General features: G+C 35.2%; 1 protein-coding gene across 1 annotated transcript; it reads right to left on the reverse strand.

The window, feature by feature from the left end:
- Nucleotides 1-250: 250 nt before the first annotated feature.
- On the reverse strand, nt 251-26,029 carry LOC144447129 (uncharacterized). The gene is made up of 8 exons (XM_078137035.1): nt 25,900-26,029; nt 18,560-18,621; nt 15,359-15,478; nt 7,931-8,104; nt 6,695-6,751; nt 1,401-1,463; nt 615-728; nt 251-442 (listed from the first exon to the last, which is right to left on the reverse strand). The coding sequence occupies exons 1-8, from the start codon at nt 26,027-26,029 to the stop codon at nt 251-253; spliced, it is 912 nt and encodes a 303-aa protein (XP_077993161.1).
- Nucleotides 26,030-27,902: the final 1,873 nt, after the last annotated feature.

Genomic DNA, 27,902 nt, shown 5'->3' on the forward strand with positions numbered 1-27,902 from the left:
TTTCCTCTCATTATCTCCTGCCTTGCCTTAGGTACTTCTAGAGGAAACCAATTAATCTCTGTAATCATTGTTTTTTCATTTGAGATCTAGAAGGGGAAGCATCTGCCTAATGTGAAGTGTATTAACCTCCATTCTAGCCCCGGGCTCTCCAATACAGAAAATGGATCAGTATGTCACAACATCTTGACAAAAAATCACTTTCTACCATTTGATTTCGGTCTAAATCACTCCCAAAAGAAACCGAGTATATTCAATTTCCAGGGCATCGCCGATAGAACTCAATTGGACCTCCTTGAACTATCAATAAGCACGTAGAGCAGGTAAAAAGATCAGTACATACCTTCTGTTTGGCAAGACGTTGCTCCTGTAATAGCAACTTAGCTAGGCTTGGCGTGTTCCCATCTGAAGACTCCAGCATCCAGCTTCTCTCTCGTTCACTCAGCTGTACAAAAAAAAAATTTGAAAAATTAGTATCAAATATAAAAAACAAAAAACAAAAACCTAAAATAATGATAAAAAAAATATAGGTAGACAACGGTGGTCAGATACTGTGACATGACAGTGGTCATATACTGTAACACATGCACTGATGCAGAGAGATTGACATGGGTTACCTCTATATACACACTAACAAGATGGTGAGGTGGTTTGTCACTACGCTCACTATCACAGGGTTGGCTACACTCAGCAGTGTCCGATACCACTGCACTTGTGCACACACTGGGGTCCTGATAAAAAGGAAGGTAGGCAGGGAGTCTGGTTAACCCATAAGACATGGATATACAGTACAAATATTGATATGATAACGATGGCAATGACACGATGAGAGGAGGGGGAAGGGGTTGGAGACAGTTACTGTTACTGGAGATAGCACTGACTGGCTTTTAGACACAAGTCATGTTACCAGGGAGGAAAAAAGTTGGCATGCCAGATTCAGATGTTACCGTCAACTTTGTCAATTTTAACTGGAAAATGATGAAAACATACAACTTTACAGAAAACGCATGCTATATAAAACCACGAAAAGGTTTTGGTCGTCATGCCTTACATTCACTCTACAAGTTCTCACAGAGGTCAGTTCATGCCTATATATTTTCTTACTATTTAACCAACACATCTCATTCTGATCAGCTTTAACTGCTAATCAATGCCAACACAACATATATAAAGTATTACATGCTGGAACATTTAAGGTCAACCCTTCTTAATCTCCGAACTCCAATGAGACAGTAAGTTTATTTTACTTCAAAGTTAAGTCAAGCTGCCAAAAGGACCTTTAATTAATCAAACCGGCAAAGAGATGTGAGTGGGAGAGGGAAAGAGACGAAAATGGTACAACAACAAATTAATGGATAAGAAGAAAGAGAACTGCAAGGAGTTGTAAATTGGATGTGTAAAACCTGCAGCTGGTCTTCATTTCCACATTCTTTTATGTCTGCCTGGTCTGACTCCTGACCTTTGACCTTCACATACAAAGGAATCAAAATAACACATTACATTTAGAGAAAACTGAAAAAAGAGAGACTAATAAAAAAGAAATGTGATCGGGAGTCAGAACAAGACACACTAGCCACACAATCGCCTCATCCCGGTCTCAACAAAGGACCCTTCTTTTATGTTGTCGTGTATGAAAGCAGTCGACGGCGAGTCTAGTGACAAGAAAAAGAAGAGAGTCCATAGTTTGTGGTGGCAGTCGGGTCAACTCACTGCATGTATGTGTCACGTCAACATAAACAACGACATGTATTGAGAAAAAGTAGGCGAATTTGAAGCTAGAAAATGAGAACCGTCTGACAGCAACCTGGTTCCAATTTTTTATTGACATTAATGATATACATGGATTTAGTGTTATGGGACAGCTGTTTTCCTACGCCCCGTACAAATACTTAGAACAAGTACACAACTTAAAAACACAGCTTTTATCAACTTATCACGAAATTAAAGCCTTCATCAAGCATTAGCCAAAAACCAGGGTATTACATTGAGTCATTTCTATAGGGCCCGTCCATCATTCACAGCCGTGAACAAACATGAGTTGAAACTGAAATGTTATCTAATTTCATCAGTTTATTATGATTACGATTACAAGGGGACTAAACTGAATTAGATTTTGGGAATTTATAGCAAATTGCGTTAAAAGAAGCAAGAATTAGAACATTGTGTACTATATGATACCAGTAATTTTCGATGTCAATTTTTTCGCATGTACAATGCGACTCGTAGATTGGGGAGTGGTCTGTGGAGACCTGAGTGATTATCTGATAAAATGAATAGTAAACCATTGGAGAAGGTGGGCAAAGAATAAAATATACACTATTGAGGAGAATAGAAGTAATTAGAGACGTATCCTGGAAATATCCAGTGTATGTAGCTGACTGACACCTGGGACACAAGAAGTACAATATTGGTGTGTTAGCACTAGAATGGTTAGATTAGACACTTATTGTACAAAGAATGTCAACATGCAGTACTCTATGTTCCACCAACTGAGCTGATATTGATTAGTGAGCAGATTACAGATTAAGAACTCTAAATACATCATAGACAACACTGACATCAGTTGAACCCTGAAAGTTAGACCCAATTTTACTCTTTGTTAAACCCAAAGTGTTAAAATGAAATCAATTACGGGTTTTTTTTTCTACTATGATCATGGTGTTATTATCACCACTGCTATCAATTCACTGCTTCTAATCCCGTCTTCCTAGCAAATTCAATTTTTCCATCTTCCAATTTTGTTTTCATAATACAATCATACTACGACATACACGGTGGTCAATAGCTAGATTGTTTTTATTCAATGTTAGTGTTACAGCAGTAGGCTGAATAAATGTTATTTTTCAGGTCTCGTTTTTTTGTGTGTGAAAGGTTTCCAATAACCACTGAGCCATTTTTTTCTTCTTCTCCTTAGCACCTCCTCGCCAGCCCACATTCCATTTCTGGACCACAACAATAGATGCTTGCCTAAGCACACCTTAGACAAACTTGGACATCAATATTTAGTATTGATACATTCCACAATCAAAGTGTGAGAAAACACTTTCAATAGATACACCAGTTAGTAAAGAATTTTTTCCCACACTCCTATATCGATGAACAATGAATGACAACACTCCACTCTTTCTGTTCAATGAAGAAACAGTTAATATCATCTGACATAAGATAACAATACGTCTGAGCTTACTGATATGCATTAATTATTCAAGGTCTTGATCCCAACAACTATGCAAATAATAGGATACTATGTATGCTAGGTTTGTAATGGGGGCTGCTGCGTAAGCCATGATAGGCTACCGTGTACTGTTGGTTAGGATACTGTGTATGGCTGGGGTGTGATTGGTACCTGGAAAGCAATACTAGGCTACTGTGTACTGTTGGTTTGGGCCAGCGTTAGGGTACTATGTATGGAAAGCAATGATAAGCTACTGTGTACTGCTGGTTTAGGTTGGGGTTAGGGTACTGTGTATGGCTAGGGTGTGATGGGAACCTGGAAAGCAATTCTAGGCTACTGTGTACTGCTGGTTTGGGCCAGGGTTAGGGTACTGTGTATGGAAAGCAATACTAGGCTACTGTGTACTGCTGGTTTGGGCCGGGGTTAGGGTAGTGTATGACTGGGGTGTGATGGTACCTGGAATGCAATGATAAGCTACTGCATGTAGCTGGTTAGGGTATTGTGGCTGGGTATGATGGGGCACCTGGCAAGGTCTTTTAAAGAACTGCATATGGCTAGGGTGCAATGGAGAACTTGACCAGCTATGATGGGGTACTATGCATGGCCGAAGGTGTGATATGGGGCACATGGCAAGACTTGATAGGATACTGCATGTAGCCAGGGTGTGATGGGGGCACATATCTGGCAACATATTACAGGGTACTGCATATGGCTGGAGCATAATATGATGCTTGGCAAGCTATGATAGGGTACTGTGTATGGCTGGGGTGTGATGTGATGCCTGGCAAGCTATGATAGGGTACTGTGTATGGCTGGGGTGTGATGTGATGCCTGGCAAGCTAAGATAGGGTACTGTGTATGGCTGGGGTGTGATGTGATGCCTGGCAAGCTATGATAGGGTACTGTGTATGGCCAGGGTGTGATGTGATGCCTGGCAAGCTATGATAGGGTACTGTGTATGGCTGGGGTGTGATGTGATGCTTGGCAAGCTATGATAGAGTACTACTACTAGCCTTGAGCAACTAAGGTGTGATGTGCATGGTGCCTGGATAGCCATATGGTGGATACTGTGTACAGCTCCTTTGAAAAGGGGTACCTAACAAACCATGATAGGGTACTATGTTTGACTAGTTTGCCATGTCCAAGTCATGACAAGGTACTGTGTACAGTTGGTTTATTATTCTGTACCTAGCAAGCCATGATACTGTACTGTGTACACTACACTACAACTCAATATCGTGTAGTGGGGGCCCTTTGCAAGACGTCACCTGCTAATTTTACACATGTATAACTATTGGAGTGTACACACCATGTACTGCTTTATTGCATACAAGATGAATAGAATGACCCATTGTGACCCTAAACACTCAGCTGATTAGGCAAATTGACAACTTACAAATATGGCTCTTATTTTGATGATTCTTGTTACACACACACATACTTAGAATAACTGTTGACATACTGGACATGATCATACCACGGCAACACATCGTAGTGGTGGCCATACTTTCATCGTTCAATGTATGTTAAGGAAGCGGGTCACAGCTGGTAGCAGTTATTTACCAATGGAGTACTAGCTAGGCAAGCAAACTTACACTTTGAAATGTCTGTTACAGATCACTCTTAGACATGTTCAATAAATTGCCAACATGTAGACGCTGGCTACCTGATGAACAAAACATTTGGACATTCCTGCCAAGCGTTGAATGCCCTGGGCATACATTAACGGTGAAAAGAGACACCATAGATACTTGACACAGCGATTTAGGAGAACTGAAGAGGCAATTAAAGTAGGCCATATATATCTTATCTCACATAGAGCTGTATTTAAAAGTTATTAAACGTATGACCTAGGTAGAGGCCATGTACATCATCAACTCCCGCTCCATTTATGCCGTCACTTCGAGAGCAGTCTAGTGCTGTGTGATTGGTGTGATGTGTTTCCATTTCAAGGTAGCATTTATTAGGAACTAGAGTTGACTGTAGAAAATGAAGGCTTTGTGACAATGTAGTGATTAGTACTTTAACATAGACTAACAAATGCTAACACCAACCCTATTTATAGGATTAGACTCACACGGATTATCCACCTTTATATTTCCCTTTGCAAACTGCCGCCAGCCGAAGTATTCATTGGGATACGGAGCCACACAGCTTTGCTATACAATCCCTTCTCATGCTAGTCTACCAATAATACCGCTGTTCTACATGATGATTTAAATCCAGTCATTTGACTAGCATTACTGCTACGCCTTTGATGTCAGCAACACCAGCGTCTGTGCTAATTAATCTTTTTTAGAGACACAGTTATCCCATATGGTTACACAGGTCACTTTCCATGGAATGGAAGCTGAAGTCGGGTAAAACGGCATACATTGACTCACAGCTACAACTTCAACTGGTCAATCTCCGACTTTCTCACTATCCCATATGGTTTACCCATTTAAACAGGTAATTTTTCATGGAATGGAAGCTGAAGTCAAAATAATGACATTCATTGTCACAGCCACAGCCGGTCAATTTCTGACTTTCTCACTATCCCATATGGTTTATACAGGTCATTTTTAAAGGAATGGAAGCCGAACTTGGTAAAACAGAATTCATTGTCACAACCATAACTGGTCAATCTTTCTCTCACTTTTCTCTCACACAGTCTATACACTAAAGTGCTTATTTTTATTTTGAAATATTTTTCATATCAAAACTAATAATTCCATATATTAATCTCACATCTAACAACTGGTATACCCTCGCCAGGAATTTTTTCAAGATAACAAGTTCAATTATCATACATAATTTTTTGAGTACCAATAAATTCACAAATTCACCAGTCTGCAAGGCCTCGTTATACCTTTCTACCCACCTAACAGTTGATTCAGTTTCACCAAATATTCTTTCACTGTGTAACATTGTAATGTGTTGCATACACCAACATTAGCAACAGACTGAAATCTCAGTTCAAAACACACCACAGTCATAGCATTTTAGTACCTTTTGAAACACCTCTATCACAATTTGTGGATTCAGATTTGCAAAATCTGGGTGGTTTTTTTTGTGTGTATTATTTTAATACTGAGTGTGTACACATTAGCAACAAAATGAAACCTCAGTTACAGACAATAGTGTCACTTTAGAAAATGCAAACTACACCACAATCACGGTCCCTTTGTATCTTTTTAATAAGCTAAACCACACTGTATCGATTCGGCTTTACCGAATAAATATTTTAGTGTGTTATTATTTCAATGCATTACAGATTTTGGCCACAAAATGAAACCTTAGTACTACAATACTGGATTATTTATGTACATATCTGGATGAAAATAAATTGTATCTCAAGTTGGACTTTTTAAACTTTCCATTTTCAGGAGCAAGTGTAGTTGTTTAAGAACAAAAGAATTATTCTATGGCGCCACTGATAAAGTTACATTGATGTTAGAACCTAGGATTGCATTATGGAACTATTAAAGTTAAACATTACTTTTTGATATTTTGGTATGATAAATAAAAATAGTTACTTACCGTTACTGTGGTTACTGTGGAAGTAACTGAATCATCATCACCACCCTCATCCTCTTGCTAAAAGAGAAAGAGAATTAGTTGAATTTCATCTGAAAGTAGTGTGTGTGTGTGTGTGTGTGTGTGTGTGTGTGTGTGTGTGTGTGTGTGTGTGTGTGTGCGTGTGTGTCACTATGGTATGTAAACATCAGTTTCATGGTGCGTGCGTGCGTGTATGTATGTATTGTATGTAAACATATCACCATGGTATGGTATGTATACATCAGCTTCATGTATGTATGTATGTATGTATGTATGTATGTATGTATGTATGTATGTATGTATGTATGTATGTATGTATGTATGTATGTATGTATGTATGTATGTATGTATGTATGTATGTATGTGCACATATCATCACAGTATGGGAACATCATTTTTCAACAAAATATTGATGAATATATGAATCACATCATCATTCATTCATAACAAATTCATATGAATATCTATGTTGTGATTCACGTTATGTAAATGTTGTGCGTTAACACCAAATTCTAATAATACAACGTTATTCCACTGTATTTTCTATAAGGTTATCCCCAGTCTATTTACTGACTGCCAAATGTAAACGGTTGACATCTGGAAATCAGAAGTATGAATATATGAAAATTGAAGAAACTAAACTATGATACATAACACTAAAAGAATAACCCAACATACATTGTTGTCAGGAGTGTACCTAATTTTACAAGTAGCTAATAAAATTTGAAAAGTAGGCGGGTTACTCATAAATCTACCCAGTGGTGGAAATGTACTGGTAAACTGAAACAAAAATTTTTTTTAAACAAAAACCGGAGAAAACTAGCTGGCAAAATGGTGCAGAATAGACAGTTGTTTGCAGGTCACTGGCCTTTGTCTACATCCCTGGTTGTACTGTGTGTGTAAACTATGTACACATGATGCTATGTGACAACTGTTGATTCATTCATTTCACATTATGATGTTGACATTATCCGTATGACAACAATAACAACCATGTTACGAACACTAACATGACACGGGCTTAACACCATGTTTTCATAATGTTTTCACGTAGTCTGTTTTTAGTGAATGGAAATCTTATCGAGATAAGATATTTATAACATTTTGGAAACCAAATTAAAACCAGAGTAAGTTAAGTGAATTAGTTGTCCACACAAGCATACACATTACAAGAACACTGATAGCTGATTAACTTTTACATGTTAGTGATAAAATTACCTTGTTTTTATTAGGTGAAACAACTTTGGCAGCATCTGCCTGTGCTTTCTCCTCCTTGGCAATCTGTTCAAATGTCTGGGCAACATTCAAGACATTAGTTGTAGAGTCAGTATGGGTTAAAACATGTGTAGAGTCAGTACTGGTTAGTGTCTTCGGTTCTTCACCATCTTCAACCTAACAGAATGAAAAAGTATATGCTAATGAAAAGCACCCCATGTTTTGATTTTGAACAGTGGTTCCCTAGGACTCACCGATGTTAAACTCTGGTGCAAACCCTGAGTACAATAGCAGCTAAAAAAATTTTAATTGATTGGTGTAAAAGATTTCCATTATATCCATGTTGTTACCAGAGTTTCATGATCTCAGTACAGGTATGGGATAATCTGGTCAAAATATCCACAGTTTCCAATGTTATGCTATACTTTTAGTTGGGATAGCCATGAAATATAGTGCTTATCCATCAACTTGACAAAAAGTGCTTTCATCTTCCACTGAAATATATCCTTTATTTTATTTCAAATAATATTTCATTTCCCTGATATACAATTGATTTAACCATCAAAATCTGAATTGCACATACAAAGTAGGGGGTAGTGGGTATGAAAATACATTAACGAAAAAATTTGGACAAATTCTGAATTACATATATTACAGTGGGGAATGGGAAGCAGTTACAAAAGTAAATTAACAAACATGTTTTGGACAAATTCTGAACAGTATGTTATTTCAGGGAAAGGGTAGTGGGTATCAAAGTAAAATAACAGAAACATTTTGGACAAATTCTGAACCGTATGTCATTTCAGTGAAAGGGTAGTGGATATAACAGTAAAATAACATTTTGGACAAATTTGAAATACGTGTTATTTCACGAAAAGGGTGGCGAAAATAATATGTCTGACAACTAGTTCAATCAAACCCAATGTATCAATTGTTGACAGCTTATCTTTCCCAAATCAATTTCAATTTTCTTGCTACCACAGTGAAGAAATAATGAGGGTCTCAATTGATGCTTAATTATGCTTTTTACTGCATTCCTGGACCAGTAATCTAGAGCTTAGCTTGGCAATGCCATGGTAGACTGACGCACTGTTGTGGTGGTTATTTTCATTAATGATGATTTTAAACCGAGCTGCCATTTGTCAAATGCAGCCAATTAGTCTGAATCAAGGTTTGCTGAGAAAAAGACTAAATATGGCATGTAATCCTGGTAAATATTTATCCCAGAAGCAATTAGACGTGCTGGCCAGTTAATGGCTAAGAGAGGAGAGAGACGGAAACACAAACCATGCTTCATTGACTTAATTACTGTTAATTCCTGATAATTAATGACATGCACGATTTCTAAAGATGACACAGTCAGTTGTCTGCCGATCAACAAAAACAGTCTTGTTAGTCAATACCTAATTAACATATCCTGTCTTTACCTACTTTTCTATGATAAGAGTTTAAAGTAATGAATGTCATTTTCAATCCATACATCGAGAGTCACATCTGTCCCCCCACACCGTCACTAAAGCTATACAAAATGGCAAACATCTCCTAACCTTGGCTACGAGATGCTAAGAGATCCTTCTATTATCGGATCAAATCTCTTTCACTCCATGGTATGCAGGCATGCTAACACATAATACGTAGTAAGCCGATGAAAAGATTTCCTTCTGTTTGACTCCGACCCAAAACATACAATTACAGTCTTTGTCACAGAAAGTTACAGGTAGGCCCTGTCAGAAAGTGTCTCTCCATTCAAGCATGATACACAACACAGCACTTCAACACCACCTCCCTGCATTGATTGGCTGTATTTTCCAGCCTTCTACTCGGTATAAACACTCTCAATGAATTGGGACGACAATACAGGGGATGTCTGGCTCGGAGGTGGTCAAACACTTATCCATACAAAGTTCAACAAACTATGACAATACTTTCTGTTAGACACGTTAACATCACTAACTGTTTTAATCTTTAACTGAGGAGTCTGTTTGTCATCAAGATGGAATCAGCAACGTTTACAAAAAAACAGAACAATTTTAGAGGGTTGCTCTGTTTACCGATGTTTGATATTCAGTGTATGCATTCAACACTGTTTACCAAAATGCACCTTATTTGTTCTGTTTACTGATATTTGATACCAAATTTATTCAAAGTATGGATCCAACAATGTTTACCAACATGCACCTTATTTGTTCAGTTTACTGATATTCGATATCCAATTCATAGTTCAAAGTATCGCAAAGTTTACCAAAATACAACTCTTTTTGAGGGTCGTTTTGTTACCAACATTTAATATTCAGTGAGTGTATGGATTCAACGATATTTATGAAAATACAACTATTTTAGATGGTTGTTATGTTTAACATTTAATATTCGGTGTGTAGATTCAATGTTTACCAAAATACAGCAATTTCAGAGGGTAGTTCTGTCACCGACATTTGATATTCAATGTGTAGATTCAACGTTTACCAAAATACAACTATTTTTGAGGGTTGTTCTGTTACCGAGATTCAATATTCAATGTGTAGATTCAACGTTTACCAAAATACAACAATTTTAAAGGGTTGTTTCTTTTCAGTGGTCAGACTTTTCAATTATTTCAGTCTTCTAACATAGACAACTGATAAACAAAAGTAACAATCTCAGAGGATAGTGTCTTTTCTGGTGTTTTTAATTACTTCAGTGTTATCACAAGATGTATCTATAATACTAAGCGAGAGTTTTGTCGGGGGGAGGGGGGATTTTCCCATTCTGCCAAATTGATTTGAATAATAAAAGCGAAGTTATGTTCACAAAACAATTCTACATGAAATGTATGTGATTCATCGACATCGCTATCAATGATGCCTGTTGAATGCTACTCATACAAAGTGATTTAACCTGGTCTCTATTCAAGTTGTGGTTATACCAAATGCCAATTAAACAAAATATGTTTTATTTTCTAGTAACCATAAACATCCAACAAATACTTTTGAATATTAAGTTGTTTTCTGAAGAAGTTTGATATTCAATTATTTCAGTGTTATTGCTAGATGAAACCATATACATCAAGCCAAATACAAACGTTTCAGACGATTCTTTCTTTTTGGTGTTTCATTTTCAATTATGTCAGTGTTATTGCAAGATATACAACCAGAAATATCCACATAAATATACAAGTTGGAACATTTTATTCCATTTTTGAAGTTTGATGTTCAATTATTTAAAGGCTCGCTTCAAACTAGGAATTAAATTTTAAGTGAAAAATGGTTGTTTGGTAGAAAAAGTTAGTCCAGAACAAATAAATGATCCTGTGTAGTCCTTATTAAGGTAACATTAATGTGATGACCTGGGATTGAAACATGGCCCTTTAAAAGTTACCAAAAAGATATGCAACCATAAGTAGTAAAAGAAATAAGACAATCTTAGAAGGCTGTTTTGTTTCTAGAGGTGTGACAGTCCAATTTTTCAGTGCTATCATGGATAAACTACCATAAAAACCTAAACAAATATATTTTAGACTGGTTATTTCTTTTCTGAGGTTTGATATCTAAATAAGTATTATCATAAAACATAAACCCATAGATTAACATCCATAAAAATGTACTTGAAATGTTTGTTTTCTAGGGTTTGATAGTCAATTATTTCAGAATTACTGTTAGATATACAACCACTATGGCACTAACACACTATCAAATACAACAATTTTCATTTCTTTACAAAGGTTTGATCATTGATGTCGGAGAGAGAGAGAGTTTCTTGATATTGTCATTTTCAGTGTTACTACAAGATATACAACGCTGAACACAAAATACAAACTTCATAATTTCAATTATAATGATCATACTTAAAACTGCATGTCCTGTTTTCTTGAATAAAGAAAAATCTCTGCCCTCGTTATATATACAGGTACACCTTTGAATTGAATTGAATCAAATGAAATCGAAACTAAATGAAATGAAAGGAATTGAAATGAATTCAATTGAAATGAATTGAAATGAATCAAAACGAAATGAAACATAATAAATAAAATTGAAAATTGAAATTGAATTGAATTTTGAATTGAATCGAAACGAATTGAATGATCAAAGTAATACAAGTTTGAAAATACAACTCAATAAATGAGCATACCTTTTAATTACTATGACTTTTAAGTTTTACAAATTCAATATTACAATATTGATCAATACCAGCGTTCAGTTGTTTTCATAAAAGTTTAGAAGCATCACAATATCACCACAGCAATGGAAGTATTTTGACATATGATTCACATACAAGTAAACTGATTATTCACAGTGTATCATTTTCACAGGATGTACGTAAAAACATTACTAGCACCCTTCTGTGCTCAAAATTAACGGTAGTCTGATGTCCTCAGACTACTAATTCTTGTTATGGGGGGGGGGGGGGGGGGGCACTATCACACTTTCCAGCTGGTGGTCTGCTTAGGCTATTCACTATGTGACAATTTAGCATTACAGACATGACAGTAGTTTGATAACACACACTTCCAATGAGAGTCCAGTTTCCAGTTCATAAATATACATATAGGACTACCGGTCACCATCCTTGGCTTACCAATTTTGGAAAGTGGTAGTCCACTTGTACGATGAAAGGAAACGGTTAATATCAAGCCCTGCCTTTGATTTTCATTCAGAGAAGTTTAACTGTGTGTTTGACTGACCATACAGAGCACATAATGGTGGGTCATATCAAGACCTACCTATACACATTCTAATGATGTATGTGTTCGCCTGTACTAAACTACAAATGTATGCCTACTACATGTCAACGATGTCTCATTTCAATTTTATCATTTATCATTATAGTTTTGTTTATTTGTTTGTAATAGACTTTTATTTGGTGATGTCGATAAGTACATAAATAACCAATAAATAAAACAACCCCTGCAGTACAACATACAGGAATCCTAGAAAACTTCTACAAAGAATGGACTTGAAACTGAAAGGCGAGAACTTTATGGTCTTTTGAAAACATGATATAATGCTATATGCAATTCATAGATTTTAGAGAAATATTAGGATTTCAAAGCTAGTGTAATCATATTGTGACCTGTTGATTCTGGTAAGTTTTGGTACATGATGGGTACACAGGGTCAAAATGTCTTCCAGCAGTCATATCCTGACCTCTTCGCTGACCTTTCACTACAGGACATGTAATTACATCAACAACTTTGTCATGTTACTGACAGTGATACATCATTTTTTGTGACCTACGGTGGTTGTACATTAAGTTATTGTAATGTTTTGGTGATCAACTGTAATGTTTGGTGATCTAACTGTAATGTTTGGTGATCTAACTAATGTTTGGTGATGTAACTGTGATGTTTGGTGATCTAATGTGATGTTTAGTAATGATCTACTGTGATGTTTAGTGATGTGCATGAACTGTGATGCTATATGTGGAGTTACTGAAATATTTGGGGAGTTACTGAGATGTGTTGTGATTTTCTCCTGTGATGTTTTGGTGAGCTACTGTGATGTTTGGTGATTTACTGTGATGTGTTGTGATTTTCTCCTGTAATGTTTGGTGGTCTACTGTAATGTTTGGTGATCTACTGTGATGTTTGGTGATCTCCTGTGATGTGTTATGATCGACTGTGATGTGTTGTGATTTTCTCCTGTAATGTTTGGTGATCTACTGCGATGTTTGGTGATCTACTGTGATGTGTTATGATCTACTTGTGATGTGCTGTGATTTTATACTGTGGTGTTTGGTGATCTACTGTGATGTTATGTCAAGTTACAACAAAACAAAGTATGGCACTATTTCAAACCAAACCGTTTCCTGAAGAAACATGAAACATCCACAACTTATCTCTACACATGTAACTTCCTTACTTACTGTGACATGTATGATGTAGTCATTGATACATTATACTGGCCTGTATATAACTGTATATTATGTACAAATAAGACACACTGGGTTATATACATCATACTGGCCTGTATATACACATGTACAAACAAGACACACTGGGTTATATACATCATACTGGCCTGTATATAACTGTATATTCTGTACAAAGAAGACACACTGGGTTATATACATCATACTGGCCTGTATATAACTGTATATTCTGTACAAAGAAGACACACTGGGTTATATACATCATACTAGCCTGTATATAACTGTATATTCTGTACAAAGAAGACACACTGGGTTATATACATCATACTGGCCTGCATATAACTGTGGATATACACATGTACAAACAAGACACACTGGGTTATATACATCATACTAGCCTGCATATAACTGTATATTCTGTACAAAGAAGACACACTGGGTTATATACATCATACTAGCCTGTATATAACTGTGGATATACACATGTACAAACAAGACACACTGGGTTATATACATCATACTAGCCTGTATATAACTGTGGATATACACATGTACAAACAAGACGCACTGGGTTATATACATCATACTGGCCTGTATATAACTGTGGATATACACATGTACAAACAAGACACACTGGGTTATATACATCATACTAGCCTGTATATAACTGTGGATATACACATGTACAAACAAGACGCACTGGGTTATATACATCATACTGACCTGTATATAACTGTGGATATACACATGTACAAACAAGACGCACTGGGTTATATACATCATCAATGCAAATAACTATCACTGCAAAACTTAAAATTACTTTTTTGTGTGAAAAGTCATTTTTTTTCCAGTTCAGATTTTTTGAAGGGCAAACAAGGTGACGTATTTGTGTGAAATGAGATTGCCTTATTTTGCCACCAATATTCACTGAAATTCAAATGACACTTGATATAAGCTACCGGTAAATGATATGTAAATGAAGTCACTCTAACAATAGTATTGAGATCAAAAGAACAGATATATACTGGTACAACAGTCACTGTTTCTACAAATACACAGAACTAAAGAATCAGGGTGTAGAGATTTGTAACATGTTAGAAACACTTTAACTTTTTCTCTACTATGTTCCCAAAGGACTATCATGCTATTTACACCATGAATGAGCCATGGTTGTACTCTTTTGAACCGAATATGTAAGATTGACACCTTGTCATTTTTCATCACAAACAACACCCTTGTCATTTTTCATCACAGACAACAGCATCCTTGAATCTATGATGGTTAAAAGTCAAAACCTTCAGAATGATAATTTTTTCCAGTTTTTTTCTTGAAATAAGCTATATTTTCCTTCATTTAGATGTATCAGCATCCCATTGTATGCTGATAGTATGTTGCGTACTGCACTACTGTGAAAACAACATCGCGATTCTGGCAGAAATGTTACTAATTAGATGAGTGCCTAAAAATTAATAAAACCACTACATGTCCTTTGTTTATCTAAGTGAAGGTAAAACAGTATCCAGAATACCCTGTAGTATAATGCTAGTTAGTATATTGACAACTGTACTAGAAAATGTGAACCCTTACCCTGGCAGCATGTTGAGTACTATGTGTTACATCCACTTCCTGTTGGCTGGCATTTTCTCTAACTGGCTCCTTCTGCAATAATTCTCTGTATTTCTTCTTTAAAACTAAGTACTTGTCACCCTGTAGAAAAGACAGAATGTATATACATGATATATATATATGTCACAATGTACATTCAAGTCCATTTGAACAAATGTCAGTCTAAAGAAAACACAGGTAGTACACCCATTAATGGTACATACATGATGTAGACACTGTTTGAATGTCACTCACACACTCTAGCTGACTTCCTACATCGCAAACAACGATACATTAGCATTGGAAACCACGGCAACACATTAATCAGCTCCTCTGATGTACTTTACTGTATTACTTTTATAAATGAATGGGTATACAAGATAAAATCTTAATTAGTTGAACTTAAACTGTTTATTATTTTAAGGTATGTATAGTCTCTGTTAACCCATGTTTAACACTCGATACATATAACAAAGCTAATATTAAAATGGTCTGAAACATGTAACAGTTGTTGGGTCAATACTTGGAGATAAACCGCTGTAATTTTGACGTGTTTTTTTGATAATGATTTGATACCTATGACAATTCTTACAATGTGATATCATTCTTGGTGGCGATAACCTGTCACCCTGTCTTTAGATAACGAATTATGAACACCATTGATAACATGACAACGCAGTTATGACTGTACATCAATAACCTAAGTTACCTGCCAGACTTGCCCAAATTATTACATCGTTGGTATTTTGTTTAGGATGCTAAGAAGATTACCTCTGTCACAATACATTCAACTTTAAATGACTAATTCTAAAGATAATACATAAAATCCCTGCTTAGGATAAGAGATACTGTACCATTTTATTAGGCACCTGGCAATTCGTGCAAACAAAGTTTGTGCGGTGGACCAATTTCAAAATAATTTTTTGAGGTTGTGCACATTACAAATTGGAGAGTATTATAAAACTTTATTTTGCAAAAACATGAAAATAAGTAGTAGGTAAAATGCCTGCTTGTATATAAAACACAGTGAACCAGGCTTAGAAATTATAAACATAACTCTTGAGGAACTAGTTGAAGACTGTAAAATCGCAAAATTTTTGTGAAAACATCTAGGTTTACAGTATGTAGCTTTCAGAGTTTTGGAGTGGGTCCAGAAAATGGAAGCACATGGTTTTTATGATGAACTATAACCTAGAGTACAGTATTTAACAGCTGTTTATAGGTCTTAGCACAATAAAGAACAGTTGTACTTGTTTCTACAGAGAAAAATGTATCAGTCGGTTATCATCTGTCTCTGTGTCTTAAATAATTTTCTAGTTATGCATTTCTTTCATGGATTAATTTTCACTAGACATTGTACAACACAAAAGTACAATGTGAAAATACACCATTACATGTCACTGTACAACACAAATACACCATAGAGAGAACACTGTCCAACACAATTATTTCAGACTTCACCCTCAAATTTTTCCAAGAAGAAGGCTCGGACTGATAACCATCGTACCTGCAAGTTAGAGACCAGGAGGGGAGAATCTTAAAACTGATGGCCTTGTTATCCAAATTTTGTATAAAACAGAGCAGTTCTGAGTATGATTTTAATTATATCATGAGGATAAACAGAAATTACAAGCAGGCTTGGTACCTTTGCTATTATGTTTAGAGAGTGCACTGTATTCTATCCACTGGAGGTCATGTCTCATCTCAACTGAAATATTCCGTATAAATTAATCAGCCCATCATTTGCAAACATCTATACTCTATGACAACCTCATTTCTATATCAAATATGTCAATTGTCATCATGCACTGATAATAAAAGCACACAACAAGCCCACAACTAATCGTTTCCACTATCAGTTTGATTTATATTTTGATTTTATCACAGCAATATGGTCTGAAGAGGATGAGTACCATCTAATAAAATACGGTCCGGACAGGATGAGTGTCATCTAATAATATATGGTTTGGACAGAATGAGTGCCATCTAATAATATATGGTCTGGGCAGAATGAGTGCCATCTAATAATATATGCTCTGGACACGATGAGTGCCATCTAATAATATATGCTCTGGACAAGATGAGTGCCATCTAATAAAATACGGTCTGGACACGATGAGTGCCATCTAATAAAATATGGTCTGGACACAATGAGTGCCATTTAATAATATATGGTCTGGACAGAATGAGTGCCATCTAATAATATATGGTCTGGACACGACGAGTGCCATCTAATATATACAGTCTGGACAGGATGAGTTCCATCTAATAAAATATTATCTGGACAGGATGAGTGCCATCTAATAATGTATAATGCACTAGGGAACATTTCACAAACCATGAAGTATAATCCACTAAATTGAGCTGACTTGATAAACAAGTATGGGTATATTTCCTCAATGGAAAGTATATCAGATCCTTCATAATTTTATGGTTTTATCATTGTTAATACGCTAACACATGAATGTCAAAGGTTTTATTAATTAACATGCTACCATAAAGTGAATATTTACTTTAATACATAATTACTATTTAATATTCAAAAGTCAATATGCACTATCAGTGCTACCAGGTCAATGTTCATTGGTGAATAATGTATATTGTATTGTCAATATTTAAAGTCAATATACACTATAGTACTAGCAAGTCAATATTCAGTGATTAATATTTACATTTATGGAATTATTAATATTCATAAATCAGTAACTGACAGATCTATATCAATCAATTATCACACACTGGACAGCCAGTAATCATCAGTTCAAGTACACCCACCATGATGATAGTCTAAGAACAATATTGACAGGTGTATATTTACTAAATCCTGACACAAAACAGTATCTTTTTATATGAACTTGACCTGGAGAGGGTTACGTAAATGGCCAATATTTATAAATCCATCACTGACAAGTCAATATATTCATTTATATGTTCATTTTAACATTTGAAGATCAGTAGTTAATAGCCACTATATATATGACATGCTAATAGTTCAATATTGGCAGGTGAATATTTACATTTATTGAATGGTTCATATCCATTAATCGATCGTCGTATGTATTGGCCATGTTAGAAGTACTTCACAAACTGACCCAGTCACCAAGGAAAAGTCTTCAATGTGACAAGTAATTTATTATCTGACAAACAGAAAGTCTTATATAGACAATGTAATAAGTAACTTACATCCTCGGTTTTAATCGTCGCAACAGCATTAACACATTCTTTAAACCTTTCTCTATTTTGACCTGTAAATAAAAAAAAAGACATCGAATTACAAATACAGCGTTTACAAATCAAGTTTGGCATCCATTATATCTCTAACTTATCCTAGTCGGCCTATACAGTTGTCTCAGGATTTGAAAAATCCATTTCACAAAACCTGTGTCAACATAACACATATAGGAATGTTCAAACTATTCAATTGTGACATTTTACAAACTTTAACATGGATATTAATATTCGTAAGCTGACCAGACTGGTCAATAGTCAAGTATTTGACAGCTACAAATACCATAATGATTCTTATTACATATGTACCAGAGATTACTTGCACTGGTGCTCGCGCATACCGTACTACATGTAGTTGTATTTTCACTGCAGTGCAATACCGAAAACATTATTGCATTCCTGCATGCAAATGTTATGCAAATGAGGACACGGCCATTTGCTACACATGAAATCGCATGATTTTTTATGATTTTTATGGAAATTTGTTGTTTCAGATAAACATGTCATATTAACAGAACCCCACGTGAGTTCCAGCATGGGTACTCAGGGGTATTTGCACTTGTACTTGCAGTGTTTTTCTGCTGCTGCACTTTCACTCACTACGCTCGTAAAAGTACAGGTGCAGAGAGCACTGCAAGCACTCGTACAAATACCCCGAGTATGCCACACTTGCACTCACATTGTCATGGGGTTCTGTCATATTTACAATCGATGTAATGATTGAGATATGACTTCATTCAAATGATCAAGATATGACCTCATTCAAACATCATTAAGCATAAGCAAGGATGAAGACAGGCCAGTAGCTGGCAAAAACAACCTGCTCCTTTGCAAAGTTTTGTTGGCTACTTTTTCACAAAAGTTGTTTAAATTCTTTGCTCCAACCAATATATTTCCACAGGTGGGCAGATTCATGGGTCATGTTCCTAGATCAAAGTAATGCAATACTAATATCAATAAAACATTTATTCAGAGAATGAAAAATGTGTAGCACATCTTTAACACCACTGACAAGATATCATGGAAACATTTGTATTTGTTTTCCAAAAAGGGTTGGGAATAGTGATGATAATATTATAATAATAATAATGTGAATTTATAATGCACTTTTCTCCTGAGAGCTCAATACGCTCACAATCATTAATCCTAGTATGGATCAATGGCTAAAGAACGGCCCTTTATTCTTCCTCAACTCCCTGGAGAGCATATAATCCATTGCAGCCTAAGCACATAGGATTAAAGCATTCAGTTAGCAACCTTTATCCTATCAGGTCCCCAATTATACAGCTGGGTTGACAGAGGCACAATCGTGCTTCAAATCTTGCCCCAGAAGGACTTTAGCCATTCAAATTGAAATGGCAATGACAGGGCTTTAACCTGCAACCTGAAGATTACAAGCCAGTCACGCTAACTATTCCCCCATCATGATCATTTGTAACTGTGGACTTTTGTTTTTGCAATTACAATATTGTTAATACCTTTAAATTTCACAAATACATATACAACTATACATGTAATCTTTAGGTTTCATCTATTATTGTTTTGTTTGATTCTTAATTTGAAATATTTTTTTAATTCCTTGTTTGTTGATTTTTGCAGGAATTAGGTTCGAATCTTAATATTCACAGAATATAATACATATACTGTATCAGAAATAAGGAAATTAAGTCAAGTCTCTCGTATAGTTTTGTTATTTTTTTATTCACATTGAATATTTTAATGATGACACATTGCAGGGAGAACTAGGAACAATGCTGTATCTACATGTATGCCAGACTTTAGTGAGTTGTATAGGAGGACCCATTTAAATCGTATGACTGCAACATCATTTGAGTATGGAACCTAATTGTACATGTACAGGGCTTGAAATCAACTTTTTTCTTTGGTAGTCTTAGTGGGCTACCAATTTCAGACATTGGTATCCCAAGGATTGTGACCTGTAGACCCATATTCCAGAACTGAAAATAGATTTCCTCTATTGCAAATGTGTGTATTATTAAAATACTTTCATGTCCATAAATCTTCCATCTTCATCACATAATCAGTGGTAGTCTGAGTGGGCTACCAGCTGCAAATTATGGTAGCCCCATGACAAGAATTGGTAGTCTGTGGGCATGGGACTACTCCAAATTTTGATCCCTGTGATGTACAATTGTAAAGATGCATCTACAATTTACCAAACCAAAAGTTGAAAAACTAAAGAAGAAAAAAGTTGAAAAACTGTAATATATCATTGTGTCTGGCATACTGGATAGAATTCCTCTGATTGTGTTTTTAAGAAAATCAACTATATAATCAAATATGTATTTTGTGTCTTTTTCATCTCTGTTGAGATAGAGATATGAATGGGACTCTATACATTTGTACTAGTAACCCCTTGGGGTATTAGTAATCGATGTCCGGAAAAACTAAATGATTGATGGCAACATATGGAAACAAAAAATAACCAATGGATATACCAGTAATAAAATTGCATAACAAACGATAAAAAGTATTAATAAAAAAATCCCCACAACTGACTAGGGCTTGTTATGTCAACTGTCTGTCGACTCACTTTGTACTAATTTCTGGTCAGATGTGATTTCATTATAGCGAAATAGTGCACGGAGTTCTCGTAATGATTTTCTTCAATGAAAAATCTGCACCCAAACCTATCACCTCTGGATAAGTTTACTTATCTACATTCAGCAAGGGTGGATCTTTGTTAGCCTAGGTGGTCTAGAGGGACCATAGATTTATTTTCACAGACTTAGGTGGTCAACTGAGACCAAAGGTGGATACTTGTGAGCCTAGGTAGGACTACAGAGCAAATACTGGGATTAGCTCTGCTTCAACTCTTTGTTTTCGTTCCTTGAATTTCTTCCTACCTTGGCCTATTAACACAGTGTTAATGGTCGGTTTGGACTTCAGTATTCCCTGAGTGCTTACATCGATACTCTAAGATCTTAACTATAAAATAATTTTATATGATACCACATCAATTCCCAAACTAATTTCCTCCCGACTCTATCAAATTTTCATTTTATACATCGTAAAGTTGACTTGCACGTCCCCTAAGTATTAGTGTACGAACATTATGACATCGTGAAAAGCAAACCACATGTAATGCTCGACAGTTTACTTAAAAAAACAAACCAACAGATTCTATGTAGTACATGACAGTTCATACGAAATACAAATGTACAGTCACAGGACCAGTATAATGCGTGAATGTTTATAAAAAAAAAAATAAACAACGAAACCTGTCTGATTTACGGCTTAAATGATGAATACCATTACCCATAAATGCTGGTGGTATATAGCGTAGAATATAGAATAATGAATACATTGTGACATCATATTGACGCCCTGTATACCAGTATCTTCTAGGTCAAATTAGCATGTGAAAAAAAAACTTTTCGGCACAACTCAACTTAATTTTAGCCTGCAGACAGAAAAATTATGTCCATGCACTTAACGATTTGGTTTTAAGAGGGGTCAAACTGATGAGAAATTTTTCTGAAAATTTATTTTCTAGAAAAATACAGATATAAACATGAGTTGAAATAGGGTAGCGCTAGAGCTGCAGAAGGTAGAAGGTAACAATTTGTTTCTGTTGTTTGACCTCAACACTAATTCATAACTCTAAAAAAAAAATTTTTTAGTTCCCATTTCCTGTTAAAATACCAGTATAATTTACTATATGGTATTGATAGGTATTCACTTAGCATAGAGTTGAGAAAATGAGAAATATATTCTTTTGATCCTTTGGTCGTCTCCCCCCCCCCCCCCCCCAATCCTTCCATACCCTCAAAAATATTGAAGGACTATGGTTCAATCCCAGGTCATCACATTAGTGTTACCTTAATAACGGATAACATGGGATCATTCGTTTTGTTCTGAAGCAACTTTTTCTATAAGTTTGCCAAATAACGGCTTTTCAACCTAGATTTTAAGTGGACCTTTAACTGGAATGATGACACATTCATTGCCCCTAACCACATTACTTAACCAAAAAGTTGACTTTTTGATATATTTCTTTACTTTCTAAAAAAAAAATACTTTGATGAATGTGAAACTTACACCCAGGGGTACAAAATGAACTCTTTCCAGAATACGTTATCGCAGGGAAGACTAAAAAACACATTAAAAAGTAGCAAGGTACATGTTATAGTTTATAACTTTTATGACCATATTTGAATAATTTATGAAAACACGACAATGTCTTGCACTACTGAAGTCCATGTACTATCTTCAAAAACAAAAACCATTGCTACTGTCGTTGGCAGTGGTGACCGAACGATTGGCTCACATGCCTCTTACCTCTGCACTCTGAGTTTGAACTTACCCAGCATTGACTGGGTTTGATTTTAAAAATTAACCAGGTCTGTATGAAAGGAGGGTGATGCTTAAAGTTTAACCCTGCTGAACAATGCCGGTCCTTCCCAGGTACTCTGGTTTCCTCCTGCTTCAAAAACAGTTTTCTTTTGAGGGATAAAGATGATTTATCATAAATACTGAAGACCTTAGTCTGTATTCCAATTTACATAATGTAATAACAACCTAGTGGCAAGATGACAACAACCTAAGTTAGAAAAAAGAGAACTATTTCCTGGGTCAATAAAAGGGGCAAAAGTTAAAAGTACCCTTTTTTTGAAGGCGATGGTTGGATTCACGAAAGAATTAATATCATTTAAACATTTTTCAATATCAAAATGAAATGGCAGTTTGTCACACAGAACTCATACATATGATTGACTACCACGTTTCTCTAAAACATATTGTTTGCTAACATTACCAAAGTTGGAGACTCGAATAGAAATTGACAGAGTATGTGTATGTGTTTCACTCATGCCTACAAAAGTTCAGCCATAAAATAAAATAATTGTTTACAGAGAAAAATTGTTTGTGTTCAAAACTAAATGAAATTTTTGTCACTCAGATTTCATACAAAAGATCAATAACATTTAAGAATCTCTAATTTGTTTAGTTTGCTCATATTAACTGGTTTCAATATTTCCAAGAGTCCACATAACTTCTCTTACTTGTTTTACTCATAAAAGTAGAACCTGCAAAAGTTCCATCATAAAATCATTGTTAACATAGAAAACCTCTGTCTTTGTGCTCTGAACAAAGGTGTCACTTTTGAGCATTCATGAACACAATCATCTTTTGTAGGAGTTTTGATATTTTTTTTTTGTATTCAACTTTAAAGAATATGTATTATTTTCCATGTGTATGTTACAGTATTATGTACCTACAGACATTGTCAACAGACTTTATTGGGTAAAAAAGTACCCAGCTAATTTGTAATTATATGATACTTTCCTTTTCAAAGAATTTCCACTTTCAAAGAACGATTTGAGAATACAGGAGTTCCTGTTCTTGTTGAATGAATCCAAACTTTAATCAAGTGACATGGTAAATCATTTAAGGTTAATTATTTCAAAAATTTCAATTCAAAGATTTTCCAGTTGAGCAGTAAATTTTTCAAGGAATGATTTGGGAATACACAAGGCATTTCTATTCCTCTCAAGTACACACTGACTTTAACCCTCAGAAGAGAAGCTCATTTATGGTTAAAGTTGTACAAGCTGTAACCGGGACATTTTTTTTAAAACTGTTTTGTAAGGTATAGTCTAATAATATAATGACTTACTCATAATACCATACACCCTAAACAGTATTGAATCATATTTAGGTAAATGTATTTATGCTGCTGTACACACAATAAATTCGGTCATTTTGATTTTTGGGTCCATACCTAAAAATCAGCGACCCTCACATGACAACAATTTCAACCTGTTGCTGTAGTACTTGTTGATACAATAGACTCCTAATTAACACACAATGTCTAATTATCAGTATTTCAAAAATTTTCAATGAATGCATTGTTTGTTGCCTGATAAAAAAAATAACACTCCAGCATTACACCCAGTGTAGCTTTAATTATTTCAAACATTTAATTTTTGAATTTCAATAGTTTCAAGAGTTTGTCACAATATTTAAACTTCACAATTAGTCAATCATAGTCAATCATTTATGGCTAACAAGTGCAGAAATTATATTTTCATAAGGTTTCCATGTCAGCATATTCAATAAATATTCTCTAATTTTTCAAAGAGGTGATTCAAGGGGTGATTTTGTGTAAATCAGTTTCTGTTCCTGTGGTATGAATCATGTATTTAAAGACATACCTAACTCTGAGTCATGAGTGTTGTGCAATATGTAAGCGTGATGTAGGCTATAACTCAAACACTCTCTGACAAGATAATATTAATAATAATAATAATAATAATAACAATAATAATAAATTCTTATCAGTGCATTATGATTTACAAAACTCAAAAAGAATAAACATCCATGAAAGAGTTAAACAGTATAAATGTCCACAATAAAAACAAACCAAGACCTTAAAAACTATTCAAATATCTATCACAAGAAGGAGTAAAATAAATGGCACAAGAATTTGCACACACACAAAAAAAAAAAAAAAAAAAAAAGATAACCCAAATAACAACTTCCTGAGAGAAATATAGAATAGAGAAATACTGTTTCGAAACACAATTGGAAATTCCAAAAACTCTTTCATAAATTTTGACCTCTCACTGACATGCTATATTTATTTATAATCCCAACATTGGATGTATTCTATTGAGACATAACCCTTTCCCTTTTCCCAGTCTTTTCTTTTTTTGTGTTGTCCACTTTTTCTGAGTGTAAATTCTTTACCGAAAAGTTAATCATGTTAATAAATACACAAAGATATTAAAAACAACAACATAACCAAAATAACGTCATGTTTACATTACTGACTCCGGTCAAAGGTCAATGGGGAGTTCCCAGAACACATTATTAGACAAAATACAGCCCGATTTTATTCAACGGAAAACAAACTACATCAATGCTAGGTATGATTAAGTTTACGCCGATATTAATTACTGGAATACACGTTAAAGATGTCTTGATTTACTCTGATTGGTAAATTTATGCTATGCACTAAGTGACGTGTGTTTTGTGTTTTCAAACACACCTACTACCACACAGTCAGTGTTTACATTATCATTAGAAGTTTACCAATTTGCCGTAATGTGCAGGGGTCAACCATATTACGGGACTTGGGATCCGATTTAAAGTTACCTCAACAGTGTGTTAAATATTGATTAAAATAACATGATAAATTACTCTGTATAAACACTGTAGTAAGAGTTTTTAATAACAATTACTGCAATTCGTTAGTCGCGAACGCCGAACAACTTCGGTTACTTTGCACAGTATTGCAGCATTGGCGACTTGAATCATTAGCAGTAGCTTACCTTTAGAAGTTGGATCATTCAGAAATCGTTTAAACTTCTTGACAAGCTCTTCGTTTTTCACTCTTCCTTCATTTTCGATCAGAAAATCCCTGATCGCTGTCTCGCTACACTCCAGTTCCCCTTCCGCCATTTTGAATATTGTGTTCTTCATAGTGCGCATGCTCACAACTACAACACCCAAAACCATTCCCAAAGACCCGTGTCTCACTGCACATCCAAGCTGTATACATACTGGCATTATTACTGGTATTACATGCTTCTTTTTTTAAATGTCCAGGAAGAGGTATTATTTCCTCTATGAATATTTCAAATGTTTCCTTGTTGATGAAAAATTCTTAGAATATGGTCACAGTAACGTTGTGAATTTCTCATCATCATCGACAACATTTCTAAAAAAAAAATAATAAAAATAATTGTGTGTTTCCGATAACACTATCCTTAGAAAATAGGGTAGATAAGTCGGGATTTGATTTGATTTGATTTGATTTGATTTGATTTAATTTGATTTAATTTGATTTAATTTGATTTTATTTTTATTTTCGGAAAATATTGCTTCGACCATAGACGGTCTATGCTTCGACCCTAAGACAAGCGAAGTGTCCGCCAGAATACCCCTCCTATGGTAGTTTGATGAACTGTGTACAGGCATCACCGGCGAAAGAAAACATACGTGCATGAAGGTCAAGAAGACACAGAAATCGTCTTTTTTTTAAAATGTTAAACAAATATTTAGGGTCAGCAGCTTAAAGTGGGGTCGATAGAGTTATCGGAAAGAACCCATATTTTTTATTTGGCTAAGCCTTCCTGATTTCGAAAAAAAATATTTTAATAGAAAAGGGGAGGCGTAGATAAAGATTTGATCCTGTAAATATAGTTATTTCACCATAAACAGTATTTCATGTTATCTAAAGCCACAATACATGTAATTTGGGCGTTGTCCGTATAGCACGTCCATCTCGCTTAATCCAGACGGACATCATAAGAGTTATGTAAAACAATACAGCATTTATTCGTAATCAGATTATTCATCGTTATCAAATTCGAAATCGCCGAAACATCTAGTGCTGATAACTAATCAAAGTTGCCTCTTGAACAACGTGACTTATTAGGCACCTAAAAAAAATTTGCTTGTTCCGGTTACCCGACCCCACCTAGTTTTTTTTACTGCCAACCCTAAACTTTTTTTACGTATTCGAGAAAAAAATGAAATAAAATCGCGAAAATTGTGAAGTCTCGCTAGAAATAATGGATGCGGAAAGTGGTATCAACTTAACAAGACAATATAAAACTGTTCTTCCAATCTGCGATTGCTGTACGTCTGATGGGAAGAAATAAATAACACAGAGACCAAACAACGGAAAAAATATGACTACCTGAACTAGCCACTCAAAAAAATAATAACAAAATATACCTACCCCACCTATTCTAAAATTGAGCGTAATCGGAATCACACAATTTTTTTAGGCAGTCTTGCTAGTAGCTACAACAGAAACGATATTGTTCACAGTCTTCGTTCATATTGTCGATTTATTAACATTATTTTACTCGCTGAAGCATACATATAATTGAATAATAATCAATTCACAGCGAAAAATTGTTGGTAAACAACTTGACGTACTCAGAGCCGTGTCTCATGAATGTTTACATACGGGCATCAATCAAGACAGTGTAGTCAACGATGAGTAAACGATTTATGAAAATCAGAAAAAAATTAACTGTAGGCCTAATTTACGACGGGAAAATAGAAGCATTACAGTTATACCGGGGCTTCACCATCAAATTGTTGTGGATTTCTTTGGAAACCCTTACAACTACACGATTTGTGCTTATATAGGTAACTAGAGCGACCACACATACCAAAACTATACCTCTGCGTAATGTGTATCAGTGTTCGCAGTCGAACTACAAAGTGCATCGGCCTAGTTCAAGATATCATTTATCATTTTCATAAGAATAGTTTTGATAACAGACAAGTCCCGTTGTCTAGGTTTAGACACAGACAA

This window comes from Glandiceps talaboti, chromosome 16 (genome assembly GCF_964340395.1).
Source record: "Glandiceps talaboti chromosome 16, keGlaTala1.1, whole genome shotgun sequence".
NCBI classification, from domain to species: Eukaryota; Metazoa; Hemichordata; class Enteropneusta; family Spengelidae; genus Glandiceps; species Glandiceps talaboti.